Below are 17,466 nucleotides of genomic sequence, written 5' to 3'. Positions count from 1 at the left end.
ATGTGGGATACAGAGATCCTCACACATCCTCAATTACTGGGAACTATTAAAAATATAATGGGCAGCTTGGACAAGCACAAAGATTTAAGAGCCAATCAAGAGCTAAGGCAGGGTTGAATGACAAGGTTCATCTGCACGAGGCCACTCCTTTGAAAGACTGGGAAAAATAGTCATTTCACATACTGTATAGAAATCAATAAAGCCAAGCAAAATGCAATAACAGAGGATATGTTACAAATGGAAGAACAAGATAAAACCTCAGAAATAAAAACTTTAATGAAATGACACAAGTAATTTACCTGACAAAGAGTTCAAGTGATGGTCACTAAGATGCTCACCAAGCTGAGAAGAATGGATGGATGCAGTAAGAACTTCAATAAAGAAATAGAAAATATTTTTTTAAAAAGTGTCAAACAGAAGTCACAATGTTGAAGAATACAATAACTGAACTGAAAAGGTTCAAGAGCAGACAAGATGAAGCAAGAGAAAGGATAAGTCAACTCAAAGAAAAGGCAGTGGAACTAACCCAATCAAAGCATCAAAAAGAAAAAAAGAGGGGTGCCTGGGTGGCTCAGTGGGTTAATGCCTCTGCCTTCAGCTCAGGTCATGATCCCAGGGTCTTGGGATCAAGCCCCGCATCAGGCTCTCTGCTCAGCGGGGAGCCTGCTTCCTCCTCTCTCTGCCTGCCTCTCTGTCCACTTGTGATCTCTGTCTGTCAAATAAATGGATGAAATCTTTAAAAAAAAAAAAAAAGGAATTACAAAAAATAAAGATACTTTAAATGACTTAAGAGACAACATTTCATGGACTAACATTTGCACCACAGGGCCCCAGGAAGAAGAGAGAGAAGAGGCAGAAATTTTATTTGAAAATATAAAGGCTGAAAACTTCTCTAATACAGGGAAGGAAACAGACTTCTAGATATAGGAATCCCAGCAAGTTCCAAATAAGAGAAACCTAAGGACACCTACACCATGACCCATTGTAATAAAAATGTCAAAAGTAAAAGACGAGAGGAGAATACTAAAAGCAGCAAGAGAAAAAAAAGTGTTACATATAAGGGAACACCCATAAGGCAATCAGCAGATTTTTCAGCAGTAATATTGCATGCCAGAAGAGAATGGCATGATATATTTCCAAGGACTGAAAAAAACCTTGCCAACCAAGAAGACTCTACCTGGCAAAGTTATCACTCAGAAGTAAAAAACAGATAAAGAGTTTCCCAGCTAAGCTAAAGCTAAATGAGTCATCATCACTAACTCAGCCTTACAAGAAATGTTAAAAGGACTTAAGCTGAAAAGTAAGTGTGCTAATTAGTATTAAGAACACATGTGAAAGGGGGCAACTGGGTGGCTCAGTGGGTTAAGCCTCTGCCTTAGGCTCAGGTCATGATCTCAGGATCATCTCAGGATCTTTGCTTAACATGGAGCCTGCTTCCTCCTCTCTCTCTCTGCCTGCCTCTCTGCCTACTTGTGATCTCTCTCTCTGTGTCAAATAAATAAATAAAATCTAAAAAAAAAAAAAAAGAACACATTTGAAAATAAATCTCACTGGAAAGTAAATATATATAATGATAGATTAATCACTTATAAAGATAATATGAATGTTAAAGTCAAAAGTAGTAAAAATAGCTATAAATATGATAATTAGTTAAGGGATATGCAAGATAAAAAGTGCAAAATGTGACAGCAAAAACATAAAACATAAAACATGGAAGGGAGCAGTTACATTGAGATTTACAACGGGATTAAACTTAAGTTATTATCAGTTTAAAATAGGCTGTTGTAGATAAATTATACGTAAGCATCATGGTAACTACAAAGAAATAACCTATAGTAAATTCACAAAAAGTAGAGAAAGAATATAAATATAACAAAGTATCTGACAAAATTCAACATCCATTTATGATTAAAAAAAAAAACCCTCTCAACAAAGCAGTATAGAGGGAATATATCTCATAATAAAAGTCATGTATGACAAGCCCACAGCCAACAACATACTCAATAGTAAAAAGCTCAAAGCTTTTCCTCTAAGATCAGGAACAAGACAAGGATGCCAATTCTCACCACTTTTATTCAACACAGTACCAGAGAAATTAGGCAAGGAAAAAAAAAAAGAAAAAAGGAAATAGGAAAGGAAGAAGTAAACCTGTCACTATTTGCAGGTGGTGGTACTAATATACAGAAAACCCTAGAAACACTAACACAAAGCTGTTAGAATAAACAAATTCAGCAAAGCTGATAGATACAAAATCAATACCAAAAAAAAACTGTTATTTTTCAATTCACTAATAATGAACCATCAGAAAGAGATTGCATCAACAATTGCATCAACAAGAATAAAACACCTATGAATAAATTTAACCAAGGAGGTGAAAGACCTGCATATTGAAAACTACAAGACATTAATGAAAGAAACTGAAGACCCAAATAAATGGAAAGATACTCCATGTTCATGGATTAGAAAAATTAATGTTGTTCAAATGTTATACTACCCAGAATAATCTATATGTTTGATGCAATCTCTATCAAAATCTTAATGGCATTTTTCACAGAAACAAATAATCCTAAAATTTATTCGGAATCATAAAAGATCCTAAAAAGTCAAAAAGTCATAAGAAAGAAGACCAAAGTTGAAAGCATCACACTTTCAGATTTCAAACTATATTACATTATAGTAATTTAAAAAGTTATAGTAGTCAATAAAAAAAAGCTATAGTAATAAAAAAACTACAGTAGTCAATCAAATTATAATATTTTCAGAAAAAGACACATAATAGAGAGCCTAGAAATAAACCCATATGCATCAATGGTCAATTAACTTACTAAAAAGGAGTCAAGAAGGAAGAAAACAATGGAGAAAGGACAGCTTCTTTGATAAATGGTGTTAGGAAAATGGGCAGTCGCATGCAAAAGAATGAAACTGGATCACTATCTTCCACCATACACAAATATTAACAAAAATATATTAAAGACGTGAATGTTAGGCTCTGAAACCATAAAACTCCTAGAAGAAAACATAAATGGTAATAAGCTCTGTGATATAGGTCTTAGTGATGATTTTAGAATCTGTCACCAAAAGCACAAGGAATGAAAGCAAAATTAAACAAGTGGGACTCCATCCAACTAAGCAGCTTCTGTGGAGTGAAGGAAACCATCAACAGAATGAAAAGGAACATAGTGAGTGGCAAAAAATATTTGCAGATCATGTATCTGATAAGGGGTTAATATCCAAAATATGGAAAGAACTCATATATCTCAACAGTAAAAGAACAACCAGTCCAAGTAAAAAATGGGCAGAGGATCTGATTAGAGACATCTCCTAGGAAGACTTACAGAAGACCAATGGGTATATGGAAAAATGCTCTATATCACAGTCATTTTGAGAAATATAAATCAAAACCATAAACAGATGTCACCTCACATCTATTAGAATGGCTATTATCAAAAGACTAGAGATAAGTGTTGGTGAGGATGTGAAGATAAGGGAAACTGTGTATTGCTGATGTAGCCACTATGAAAATCAGTATAGAGGTTCCTCAAAAAATTAAAAATAGAACTATCATATGATCCAGCAATTCCACTTCCTGGGTATTTTTTTAAAGAAAATGAAAACAATTTTTTTGTTTGAATTTGAAAAGAGATTTGCACCGCCACAATCACTGTACCATTATTTACAACAGGCAAGGTATGGAAACAACCTACATGTCTATTGATGGATGAATGGATAAAGAAGATGTGGCATATATATATACATAATGGAATATTATTCAGTCATAAAAAGAATGAAATCTTGCCATTTGTAACAACATGGCTGGTCCTTGAGGGCCTTATGCAAAGTGAAAAAAATCAGAGAAAGACAAATACTGTATTATCTCTTATATATGGAATGTAAAAAATACACATGTGTGTAACATGTAAATAATACATATATGTACATATACACACATATATAACATATATGTACTAAAAAAATACCCAAGCTCATAGATAATAGAAAACATATTGGAGGTTGCTAGAGGCTAGAGGTAGGGGTGGGAGAAATGGGTGAATTTTTTTTTTCTTTTAGTTTAAATACACTGAATAAAAAAGAAAGTAAACATCTATAATAACAGACCATACTCAAAACAATTTGATTTTTTAAAAAACCAAAAATTAATTCAGTGATTATAAGTTATATAACCAGTAAGGTCACTGGTATTTAAAACTTGAAGTCGTCCACTTAGGCAAGAATAAGCCACTCACCATTATTTCAAAGAGTTTTCATAATTTAACTCAAATATATTTTAACTACTGCTCTATGCAGGGTTGGCTTATAATTTACTATTTAAATTAGTAGTTGCTAATAATGTAAATATACATAGGCTTTCCAAAATAACTGGAGATTTCCATGGAACATTTTACACTAACTTGGTCTTAACCATTACCTTCAAAGGATGTGCAATTTTAGAATTAGAAATGTAGTATTTAGCTTCCACATTTTGTTATTTGAATTAAAACACAATATAATAAAAGAACAAGATTAAAGTTGTTCACAACAGCCACAAAGGAAATTACATTGCTCTTTTATATCTGGAAAAATAGGACAACCGTAAGTAGGTCACAAAGGCTCATTGTGGGGGATGGGGAGTATTGGAGGAAGAAATATATCCCAGAACAATTAATATCCCTATTTCTTTCTCTTGGTTTTCTGTATCAAAACAGTTACAGCCTCATAAAGACTGAAGTTATTGAACCTCCCTAATTATGGAAAAGGCAAATCAACTGTTTGTATTTAATACATGTTACAGATATTTTCTAGCTTGTTACTTGCTTTTCTTTTTTTGACTTGCTTTATGGATTTTTTTTTTTGACATCTCAAACATTTTCCTTTTAACTTGTCAAATTAAGCTGTACTTTCTTTCAGTTTCTTTCTTAGAAAAACAAAGTTTTTTTTCTTTCCTTCAAAAACGGATGAGTATTTCCTAAATGTTTATCTTTGTAGTTTTTATTTTTCTGAAATGCTTGCAGATACACCATTGACCTAGAGCTTTAAAAAGCTTGTCAATTTACTGTCCACTCTGGAACACTTTTTAAGCTCAAAAGAGACACTATTAATAATAATGAACAACAAATGCAAACAGAAACTATTTTAGGGACTATCTTCAGCAAGCCTGTATTGTTACCCTACTTAAAAGGGAATCCTAGAATACCCCTTTATTCTGGGTTCTAATGAGAATGTGGTCTGGAGACCTCTTCATTTTAACTAAGATGAAAAGTCAGGGCCAATTTCCAGACATTTAAGTCTTCCAGTAACAAAGGGGCTAATCTGCATGAAAAACAGACAGAAAAGTTGGAACAAGCATTTGTATAGCCAGATAAAAAAGCAGTGTAAATACTGAAAAATAATTCAAACTATAGTTGTATTCTTCTGTATTGTACTCATGTTCTCTCTACTTCACACCCTCATTCCATCTAACTAGATTATTCAAATCAACAAACATTAGCTAAGGCTAAGGTCACTGTCACTGCCTATGTAATTCTTCCCTTAACCTCTTGACCCACTTAAGTACCACAGAGAATTAATTAATTTCTTTCTTTCTTTCTTTCTTTCTTTCTTTCTTTCTTTCTTTCTTTCTAAGATTTTATTTATTTGAGAGAGTGAGTGAATGAGGTGGGGGAGAGAGGGAGAAGAAGCAGGGGAAGGGGCAGTGGGAGAAGCAGACTTCCTGCTGAGCAAGGAGCCCAGAGGTTGGGGGTGGGGGGGGTGGTGCAGCGTTCCATCCCAGGACTCCAGGATCATGACCTGAGCTGAAGGCAGACACTTGACCAACTGAGTCACCCGGGCACCCCAACCACAGACAATTTCTTGTAAGTTTCCTCTTCCAGTTAATTGCCCATCTCTCCTGAATCCCTCCTTCCTCTCTAACAATTTCTCTCCATAATCTTTTAGGTTGGATCTTCCAACCTAATTGTTGTAGCAATTCCTTCGATTCTGATTTCCCCCACGTTCCTTCATTTGCTCTCTGTTAGTGCCTTTTTACATGCTCTCCCCAGGGGTCAAGGTTTAGGGCTGAGTAGCTTGTACCTACTTGTACACAAGGGAGAGGGTGGGCTGTGCGAGACTTGAGTATCCACTTCTGTGCTTGAAGAGCTGCTTCAGACCACTCGTCCTAAGTCCTCTCCTCCGTTCCACTGCTTCAGGCACCAATTCTATGCTGATCTTCAAGAGTAAAACTATCCTCCTCAACTCCAGCCTCATATTCTGAGCAACTATCAAACTATGTACTATTATTTCCCAGTCTCTTCAACCTCCACATATCCAAAACTTGTCTCTTTATTTTTTTCTCAACTTCATTCTTGATCTTGTATCTTTTATCCTCATTAATAGCATCATTTCCTATCACCTGACCAAACTGCTACCATCATCTTCCTGCACACTTCATTCCTCCCTTACCAAGAGTAAGCTATTAAGCCACCCTAACGTCAAGGGTATCTATCCCTTCCTTTTTACCCCAGTTTTCATTTAGTATTTTACATCTCTGGCCTAGATTTTTATCAGACAATTTGGCTTCTCTGACTTCAGTGTCTGTTTGAGGCAATGTGTTCTTCATGTAACTGACTGTTACCTCTTCATTCAAATTCATGTCACTTCTTTAGGTGCACCTGGGTGGCTCAGCGGGTTAAAGCCTCTACCTTTGGCTCAGGTCATGATCCCAGGGTCCTGGAATCAAGTCCAGTATCAGGCTCTCTGCTCAGCAGGGAGCCTGCTTTCTCCTCTCTCTCTGCCTACTTATGATCTCTCTGTCTGTAAAATAAATAAATAAAAATCTTTAAAAAAAATCATGTCACTTATTTTTTTTCAAAATTCCTTAAATGACTCTTAAGACCTTTGAAACACAGGTTCATCTTTTTTTTTGGCTAAAGGCTACTTATTTATTTATTTATTTAAAGATTTTATTTATTTATTTGACACAGAGAGAGAGATCACAAATAGGCAGAGAGGCAGGCTCCCTGCCGAGCAGAGAGGCCGATGCGGGGCTCGATCCCAGGACTCTGAGATCATGACCTGAGCTGAAGGCAGAGGCTCAACCCACTGAGCTACCCAGGCACCCCATAAAGGATACTTATTTATTGATTGAGGTATAATTGACATTATAAAGTTAAATTAGTTTCAGGTTGTGCAATATGATTCAACATTTATAAACACTGTGAAATGATCACCACCATTTGCCACCTTGCAAAGTTGACATGATTTTATTGATTATATTCCCCATGCTGTACATTACAACCCCATGACTTCTTTAATTTATAACTGGAAATCTATACTTCTTAACTCTCTTCACAAATTTAGCCTGCCCCCAGGACTCTCCTCCCCTTCATATATTCTTGATTTAGTCTTGGCTTCATCTCCTGTCACTCTCCTCCAACACTACATTCAGTCAAAAATTCAGAATAATTTCTCTGCTCTCTTCGGTTTGCTTTTCCAGCAGACTATGAGCTCCCTGAGGGCAAATCTTGGCTTTCATCTTACACACAGCTCCACTGACTCTACCCACCGCCTGAACAGTCCTGCCAGGTGTCTTCTCCACTCTATCCCCACGGTCACACCCTTCATTCAGATCCTACGTAACTTGTACTTAGACTACTGCAATGGCCCCCTAACGAGTCTCTCTTTGCCTTAGTTCCAACTCATAGACAACATTAAAGAGCAAATGCAAAGTTAGCAAGTGAAAATGTGCTTAAAATCTTTCAGTGGCTTCCTCACTTCTTCTGAATCACATCCAGATTCCTTAATTAGCAAGGCCAAGATGTTCTGACCCTTTCCTAACCTACTGGCCTCATCTCTTGTTACTCTTGCATTTGCAACCTCAGTTCTGTGTCAGTGACAATTAATTAAATGTAGCCTCCTAAGTGAACTACTCTGTCACATAGCCAAGTCTCTGCAAATGCTAGTCCGTCTGCCTGAGAGAGTCAGCTTTGCCTGGTTAACTTATTTTCCACAATCATTCCAACCTGGGACCATCATCTCCTCAGTGCTACCATAGTAACCTGTGTGTACTTCCATCCCACTGTACAGGAATCATGTATACTTTGTTGTCTTTCTCCCTCAGAGTCCTGGAGCTACAGGAGTATATGTGTGTATGTATGTGTACACTAATCTCTTTATCCAAATACCTCAGGACAAGGCTTGATACATGGTAGATGTTTTAAATATTTAAAATATTTAAAGGTCTGTGGGGGTTAAGAGGCTATTGCTCTTTCCTCCAATTTCTCCTTACTACTGTAAGTATAACATTCTTTAATGACAGATTTAATAATAGTCCTCATTATGAACATTCAAAATCTTACTCCTTCTTTATTAACCCACTCACCGCATACTTGCTCAGCATTCATGATATGCCAAGCACATGCTATTTGCTGAAGGCTCTAAAGAAAAACAGACTTGACTTCAGTGGTGTGGAAAACACATTTAAAAAATCAATCTCAATACCATGTGGAAAGGGGACCACAGGACATGGAAGAGGATGGTACAGAAGCTCCTACATATTCAAGAGACACTGAAGACTACTGCTTCAAAAGGAAGTACAGACTAAAAGGAAACCATAACATACGCAACAAAAGCAAATGTAATCCAAAGCCACAGTTCCTTGAATTGGTACAGCTCAAATTTTTCCTTAGTGGTTAAATCATAATGCTTTATGAAGCAAAGGTACATCTGGAGACAGGCTACAGCAAGTCCCTCAGGGCCGCTGTGTAAAGTTCACAGCAGCCCTGCGGTCTTCAGTGGCTATGTCACAGACACCATGGCAACAGAGACTGTGTTCAAGGGCACAATGGCCCTCCCTGCTACTGAATTTTCTACATTCTCATATGCTGGGAGGTCTTTTCAACCTTTGGTACCATGGAGTTTTTCAAATTGTCACTTATAATAAAGTTTTCTGGCTCTTTTTTCTTTATACCTTTGTCTTTCCACTACATGGGCAGAATGTGATACCATCAGTGCTCAGAAACAGTCTATTTTCCTTACAATTATGTTTTTGTCTTTCTTTGATAGGTAAGATTGTTTTCCCTCTTTGTGTCTTTTTCTTTTTTTTTTTTAATTTTATTTATTTATCTGACAGAGAGAGATCACAAGTAGGCAGAGAGGCAGGCAGAGAGAGAGGGGGAAACAGGCTCCCTGCTGAGCAGAGAGCTGGATGCAGGGCTCGATCCCAAGACCCTGAGATCATGACCTGAGCTGAAGGCAGAGGCTTTTACCCACTGAGCCACCCAGGTGTCCCCCTTCTTTGTGTCTTTTTTTTTTTTTTAAAGATTTTATTTATTTATTTGACAGAGAGAGATTACAAGTAGGCAGAGAGAAAAAGAGAGGGAAGCAGGCTCCCTGCCGAGCAGAGAGCCCGATGCGGGACTCGATCCCAGGACCCTGAGATCATGACCTGAGCCGAAGGCAGTGGCTTAACCCACTGAGCCACCCAGGCGCCCCCTTCTTTGTGTCTTAAAGGTAACTTCATTGTCTGCTGATTTGTCCACTGTTTGCATAAGAGCATTAATGCTCTGAAAGAGAAGTAAAACCTACCTTAATTAATGGGCTATAGAATAAATACAAAACCTATCCAGGTTATGTCTTTGCATGTCAGAGGTAGTAATTACAGTTTTGACAGATTTCAAAATACCAAATCAAGATTTTTACTGAGAGAGAAGGATTTTCCCAGATGCCTTCTGTATTGTTAATATAATAAAGGGAAAAGAATTATGGTACTCACTGAATAAGAAATATGATTGGAAAATGGCAGACAAAAAGCTTACGTTTTTCTAACTCCTTAATATAGTAAAAATAGCAAGTGGGGCACCTGGGTGGTACAGTCAGTTAAGTGTCTGACTCTTGGTTTCAGCTCAGGTCATGATCTTAGGATCATGAGATTGAGCCCCAAGTAGGGCTCCGCACTCAGTGAGGAGTCAGCTTGGGATTCTCTCTCCCTCTCCCTCTGCCCTTCTGCTCATGTCTTTTCTCTCTCTCTCTCTCTCTCAAAGTAAATAAATAAATCTTTAAAAAAATAGTAAGTAAAAATTCTTCTAACATAAGGTTATTATTTCTGTTCAGATTAGGGACCAAATATTAAAGAAAAATTAAGTATGTTTCTTTTTATAAAATAAATATATAACAACTTAACAGAAAATTTGGGAAAAAACCCTCCTACATTACGGGTAATTTTCTCTGAAAAAATTCTTATTAAGGTGAATATCTGTAGTAAAGCTTTCTGGGTATACACTATTTCTGTGTCTTAGAAGAAGGTCCATAATTACTGGTTAGTTTACAAGTGAGAAATTATCTACCTTCCTCCCTTAAAAAGGAAAAAAAAAAAAAGGAAAAGTAAAAAACAGTAAAATATTAGGAATTTTCAGGAAAAGGAAAGGAAGATCAAGAAGAGAGGGCACAAGACACATCCTCTTTGAACCAGTGAAATGATTTAACAGGAAAGCAAAAAAGAGGATAAGGAATAGTTCATTTTTTAAAAATTTAATGATATATTCATTTTATTTACATGGAGTCTAGTGCACATATAAAATATATTACCCTAATCATAGTAGCAACTCTTCAATTTTCAGGTGTCTTGGGAAAGAATTTAAAAGTTTACAATGCCTTAATAAAAGATGTGTCAACACCTCATTTGGCATCATCTGAATTGAACTTAGCAAATTAGAAAAATAATTAAACATTAGTTTCACTGCAGAGTTAATTACCACAATGTAAGAAGAGATTTATCCAGAAAGGCAAAGCAGTGATCTTACCTGAATGTTGTCATAGAACAGAACATCGGGCACTTTCATTTTCTCGTGGGCATTATAGATTGGTGCACTAACAGCCCCAATCCTCAGAGATCCAGATGCTATTTCACCTAAACATTTCACACAGGATAGAGAATTATTTGTAGTTCTGTACTGAGAGAAGCCAAGTCCAATGTGAACATAAAGCAACACAGCATCTTTAATTTAATATCTCATTAAGGGATTTCAATTTAACATCTAAAAGAAGTAAGGTTGAACGTGGAAATAAAACATCATAGCCTTACATAAAATGTTTAAAATGTTCCAAAAGATAATGAATTCTATATAAAATATTGCACGTGAGCAAACAGCATAGAGATGAAATTAAAGAACCACTCCCCACTCAGAACTCCATGAAACCACCTTCCTAAACTTGTTTTGTCGGAGACTTTAACACATAAAGCAAACCAAATATACATTCAGAAACTCTGAAATATTCTGAATATCATTTTGGGGGATCACCCATTGAAAAGCTCCAAGTAATGGGGCGCCTGGGTGGCTCAGTGGGTTAAGCCGCTGCCTTCGGCTCAGGTCATGATCTCAGGGTCCTGGTATGGAGCCCCGCATCGGGCTCTCTGCTCGGCGGAGAGCCTGCTTCTTCCTCTCTCTCTCTGCCTGCCTCTCTGCCTACTTGTAATCTCTGCCTATCCAAAAAAAAAAAAAAAAAAAAAGAAAGAAAAACTCCAAGTAAGAACTCCCTAGAATTCTAGTAAAAAATACTGATTAATCTAGTAAAAAACACCCCGCACAGACCTCTGAAATTACTATTTCCAGGGATGGTCGAGGAGATCTGTATTTTCAAATAAGCATGCCAGGTGCTATATAGTTATTCCATGATGATTATTACTATTGTGTTATCTCCTATTTTGCTTTAAATAGTTGATCTAGAACAGAATATGAGCTCCTTACAGTCAGCGAACCCAATAATAATAAATTTGAAGTCAGGGAGTACATCTCATATGCATTCTCTCCATGGTTAATAATCATAACATTAATGGTGGTAGTTGTTACAGTAGTACTGATGGTCACAACAAAAGCTATCATTTATTGAGGAACTTCTATGGGCCACATCTCAAGCCAGAAGCTTCACTGTTTTTTCATATAATTTCATGTAATTCTCTTAACAATGAAACAAGACCTATGAGGAAGCTTAGGACATAAATTAAGTAATTTGCTTAAAACCACCCAGCTAACATGGGCAGAACTAAAAATAGAACTTGTATAGTCTAATGTTCTTTCTGCCAAGTGGGGTATATTTAATCCTTTGACTCCAAATAACACTCCATCCTGTGGAAATACCCATGCAAGCAGAGAGATTATCACAATGCCTTCAACAACTGACCCATCCACCACCCCTGTACCTCTCCACGCTTCAAATAAGAAAACTGCCCTTTTGCATTAAAACATTTTGAAACACAAGTGGAGAAGAGCAATGCTTGCGTTCTGCAATGCCATGAACGATTTTGAGCTAAAAATAATTAAACTGTCACCCTGATTAAACCCTGTTTAATCATGCTACACATTTGCCAAAGCACAGGAGACCTCTCTCTCCAATAGATCCTTGCCATTTCCCTTTTTATTTACAAGTTCTACAAGGAAGAAAACCTATAAGCTGTCACACAGAGAATCTACTGTTTATTTACTACTGGCAGGGGCTCTGAAACAGACCCAATATAAAACTGAACAGACAAAGAGCAGGATTGTGGCAGGGACTTTAGTATATGCTTGTATGTTAAGATGACAAACGTAATTTCAGATTTAAGTAGCATCTGATATCATCTGTGGTTTATGGAACACATCTGTTCAGTAGATTTAGGGCTTCAGGACAATTAAATCCACTCATCTAATGTTTATTGTCAAAACTTCAAGCTTGAAAAGAGAAATGCCCTCAGAGGATGGTGATGCTTATACTTCCCTGGGAGAAACTGGCTACCTGTCTGCTAAGAAATCTCATAGGATGGCATTATTTTAGTCCATCTGTCAAGGTCCTTAGTCCAGTAGATTCAAAACCCAATTTTGTCACGTCTATTGACCATAAATGTGACTCTCAGGAGAATATTAAAGACATATATTCTGATCTATACATAAATTCTGCTATAGAAACAAGAATTGAAAATACTACAGTGTAATGAAAGCTACAACTTTCATATGGACCCCATGATACACTGATGGCCATATCAGCATATTATTTGGAGGCAGAACTATACAGAAAGCCAAATCCTCATCAGAAGGTTATTTGGTGAACCTTGTTCTCGAACAAGGAGAGTGCATTAAATAAATCCTCCTCAAGAGAGATGACATTAAAGATAAATGGTACCAGATGAATCAACAGTCTCTTAGATTCCTTATTCCCTACACAAGGCTTAGATGGGAACTGCTGACACTGGCCCGTTACCAAGACTGAACAGTCTACAGTCAGAATAATTCGGTCCATCGCTGGATATGTATTAAGAGATTCAGTCAAGTAACTCTACGAGTCAACAGATCCCAGAGTGGTTCTGTCTCTTTGCGCTGGCTCTGCATATGTGTACCCAGATCCATCAGTAGGTGGAGTTTTTAATTTTACTCTAAAAAAGTCATCTCATTTCTTTAACACAAATTCCTGTCTCAGTGTAGTCCCAACTATTAAAAACAGCTACTACAAAGACAGCCACAATATGTCCTCATTAGAGAGGGGTCCCACATTGGATTTTTGATAGAACAGGTATTAATCTCAAACAGTAGAGAACCTATTGTTGGGATCTAATTGAAAAATAGGGAACTTCTATAGAAGAGCTAAATCTTCCCCAAATTCAAAATACTTATGGTTATCCATAAAAAAAGTACCACAAAAGACAATATGAGTGGAAATGGGAGAGTAAGAAGGCATGAAGTGGTACTCTAAATATTACTGTAGTTTAAATGAACCTAGAACAGTTTCCTGAACATATCCCACAGGACTAGTGATCCTCAAAATGTAAATGTTATGTAAAGGAAGGAGAAGTCTAGATCCTATGGTGAAATATATTTGGGGGGAAGAAAAGGTGAAACCAAATCATGGCGTTATCTTTACAGCAAGGATTTTCAGAGCCATGAATATGTTTGTGTCAACTGCGACTCTTTGAAGGAGGACCTGTATCTGGTATGCACTGAAATAAAGAAAATATTCTTTTTTTAAAAGTTTTTATTTATTTGAGAGAGAGCGTGTGCACATGCATGAGCAGGGGGCAGGGGTAGTGGAAGGGGAAGCAGACTCCCCACTAAGTAGGGATGATCCCAGGACCCAGAGATCATGACCTGAGCCAAAGGCAGATGGTTAACCAACTGAGCCACCCAGGTGCTCTGAAATTAAGCAAATATTCTAAGATTTAATTGGTAAATGGGTTTCAATAAAATAAATAAAGATCGATTTCTTCAACCAAGTACATAAAACAAAGTATATGGAAACAAAACCAATTTTTATTTAAATTAAAATAATAAATAATACAAATGTTTGATAATTATTATTTCACTTAAAAAAGAAACAAGTCAAATACTTACATTTGTAATCCTCCAGTTCTGGTTCCTGATTATTATCAGTACTTATTTCTATCGCAGCATCTGCCAAGTTTTTTTCTAAGGCTGACCTTGCAAGGCTTGGTAAGAACCTGGTGGGGCAGGAAGGACAGAATGATGTGGTTCCTAAAGAGCTTTTGGCATGTGCACACACAAACTTTCTCTTTCTCTTCTTCTTCCTCTCTTTCTATCTCAAGATAACCAATTAAGGAAGCTTAGTTTTGAGCTGTGAAATCCAAATAGTAAAAAATTTTGCAATAAATATAAACTTCAAGTACCTGTGAAGAAGAGTATCTGTTGATCTCCTTTAACAAAACTTACATGTAATTAGCAGTATTCATGTACATACAAATCTTACAGAATAAGACTTAAAATGATTTTCTTTTCAAAATGGATTTAGTAGACCTCATAAATCTTGTTTAATTGTTTAACTGGATTATCAAATTTTCTTAAATAGATAAAACAACATTTGAATTGGCTCCAACTTAGCAATCACAAATTCAAATTAGTGGAAGTGAATTAATGATGTTTACTTCTTAACACAAATTATTCAATTTAGGATTATTCAGCCTGTCTATTCTATATGTATGTTGTCAAAGCAACAATCTGGTGAGTGACAGAGGCATTCTTCATCTACAAATAGATGGTATGAACATCATGGGCTTATTAGATCATGAAAATGGAGTTTCCCACCCACACAAATAAAACTGTATCTGGAATTTATGATCCCAAGGGAGCTTGCAAAAATGATTTTTAACCTATTACCTGTGCTATACTACCATAAACTAACCACTACATGCCACGATATCCCAAGAAAACATACTAAGAACATCACACTTCTAACTTAGATTTTCCATAGCTCAAAATCCTTTGTGGTGATTTCCACAGCCCTGAGTATAAGCTCTAATAAAAGAGATGCCGGTGTGAGCGAGAAGGCAAAAGAATGAGTGTGTGAGGAACTGATGGATTTCCTGTCTGTGTGACAGAATCGACATAGCTGACCCTATCTCCCAGCTACCTCCTCGTTCTGGTTCCAGGCTATGATGGGAGGATTTCTATCACTCTGGGTCAGTAGCTCATCAATACAGCATCAAGTAAGACTTACTAATGTGCATCTCTGGCCCTTCATCAGATTGTTGCCTTGTTTAAAACCAATGCCTTACTTTATCTCTCAGACCCAATAAATGGGCTTTTATCTTGTTTCCTGAGTCCTTATCTTGGCACTTTGCCCACCCGACCTGCCCCTCCGCACTAGACCATAAACTTGAGTCTGGCCTGCTGACATTAGGCTCTGCAGCTCTCTCTGTTACTTCCTGTCAAACTACCTTGAGTGACAATTACACATTCAAGCTTGGACTGTGTGCTAGTCCCAGAAACCTCTTACATCCATATAGTCTTCTCTCAACACACCCTCAATTGTCCCCACACTGGAGCCTTTCTAGATTGTCCTCCAAAGCCTATAGAGAACAGCAAAAAAGGCACGAATGCCTCCCTTCCAACGTCAGTGACATACATTGCTTGCCAATATGATACTCTTTCCTACTGACATTGAACATGTTTCAGAGTTATTTTCAATCTCACACCCAGACAGCACTACCAAATAATCAGAGGTAGTATGGAAGCTGAAGTATGTTTACCTCTAGAATTTACATTTTAAAAGATACTGACTCACCCCACAAATGACAAGGAAGTATGTCAGGTAATATGAGGTCAACCTTTATTTTTCTAGCTTTCAATTTTTTCTAGTTAATGGCTTCTTTTTCCATTGCTCACTGATATTTTCTGCTTGCGTTTTCCTCCCCCTGTGGCCTTTTGTAAAATAAGGGAGTAAATGAGTGAAATATCATTCATCTATCCTACTTTCCCAGAACAAAAGCAAATACATATCCTACTGTGAAGTTTTCAAATTTATTTATCATCATGAGCATCACAGTGCCTTTTAAAAGTCATTATCATCATTATATTCATTTACTACAGCAAAAATACAATCGAAGGGCTCCAATCTCTATGATCTTGGTTGTAACAAAAAAAAAAACTATAGAAAGATTCAACCACATTATGGGAAACACAAGAACAGAAGATGTTCCCCGAGGCTAACTCAGGCTAACTATGTCATTGTCAGAGAAGTGAGAAGTATGAAATTATAGCTGATTAATGCTTTAAATCTCATTTCCCTGTATCTTTTCAAATATTTTTTTGGTCATCTGAATTAACTTCTATGCATGCGCACTCATCCTCTGCCCATTTAGGGTTGAGTCTTTCATCTCAATAATTTGAATACTTTATAGTCCCTGAATACTAATCCTTTTGTGATTCCAAATCTTATCAAACATCTCTTAGTCTGTGGCTTACAATTTGTAGAGCGGCTTACAGTGTTTCTGTCATATATCTGGTTTTTACATTTTTGTATGGCATAAAATGGATATTTTTAAATAATTTATTGACAAGTCCATCCATTCCCACACTGATTTATATAATGTTACTTTTGATATATGCTAACTTCCTACAGATGTATGTGGGCCTGTTTCTGGTCTCTGTAGTCTATTCTAATAGTCTATTTGTTATTCTTTGCACCAATATCATACTATAACAATGAATATAGCTTTATGATGGATCCTGATATCAGAAAGAAAAAGTACAACACCTTAATCTTCCTCAAAATCTCCTTTGCTATTATTTCCAGGCCAATTTTGAGATCAGCCTGTCAAACCTTAGTAGTATAACCTGTATAACCTTAGTAGTATCTGACTAGGTCATAGCTATCTATATAAAATCTGGAGTAAAATAGCTTCCCTTCCATGAACATGGTATAGCTTCCCTTTTACCTAAGTCCTTTACAACTTTCAATGAAGATTTATGCTTTTCTTCATAAAAATATTACATGTAATTTGATTTGCTCTAGGTGCTCAAAGCTTTCTACTATTATTACAAATGGGGTGATTTTAAAAAAATCAGATCTCCTCAATTGATTGTTAGTGGAATATAGGAATGTCACTGATTTGGATTTATAAGTAATCTCACTAAATTCTATTTTTCTAATGACTTATATATGGTTTCTCTTGAATTTTTAATCTAGCCAATCAGATAACTTTGGGCAAATGCACTGGCTGAAAGTACAAAAAGG

At 36.5% G+C, this 17,466-nt stretch overlaps 1 protein-coding gene across 1 annotated transcript in view; it reads right to left on the bottom strand.

The window, feature by feature from the left end:
• Positions 1-17,466, bottom strand: part of VWA8 (von Willebrand factor A domain containing 8) — a 326,523-nt gene that overhangs the window by 182,411 nt on the left and 126,646 nt on the right. Inside the window, exons 18-19 of the mRNA XM_059378120.1 lie at positions 14,328-14,434; positions 10,773-10,879 (exon numbers count right to left, since the gene is read on the bottom strand). Of these exons, the coding sequence (XP_059234103.1) occupies positions 10,773-10,879; positions 14,328-14,434 (214 nt within the window). The remainder of the gene's footprint in view (positions 1-10,772; positions 10,880-14,327; positions 14,435-17,466) is intronic.

Source organism: Mustela nigripes, chromosome 15 (assembly GCF_022355385.1).
Source record: "Mustela nigripes isolate SB6536 chromosome 15, MUSNIG.SB6536, whole genome shotgun sequence".
Classification (NCBI taxonomy): Eukaryota; Metazoa; Chordata; class Mammalia; order Carnivora; family Mustelidae; genus Mustela; species Mustela nigripes.
Note: the sequence above shows the minus strand (reverse complement) of the source record. Positions and strands in the feature narration are given on the sequence as shown.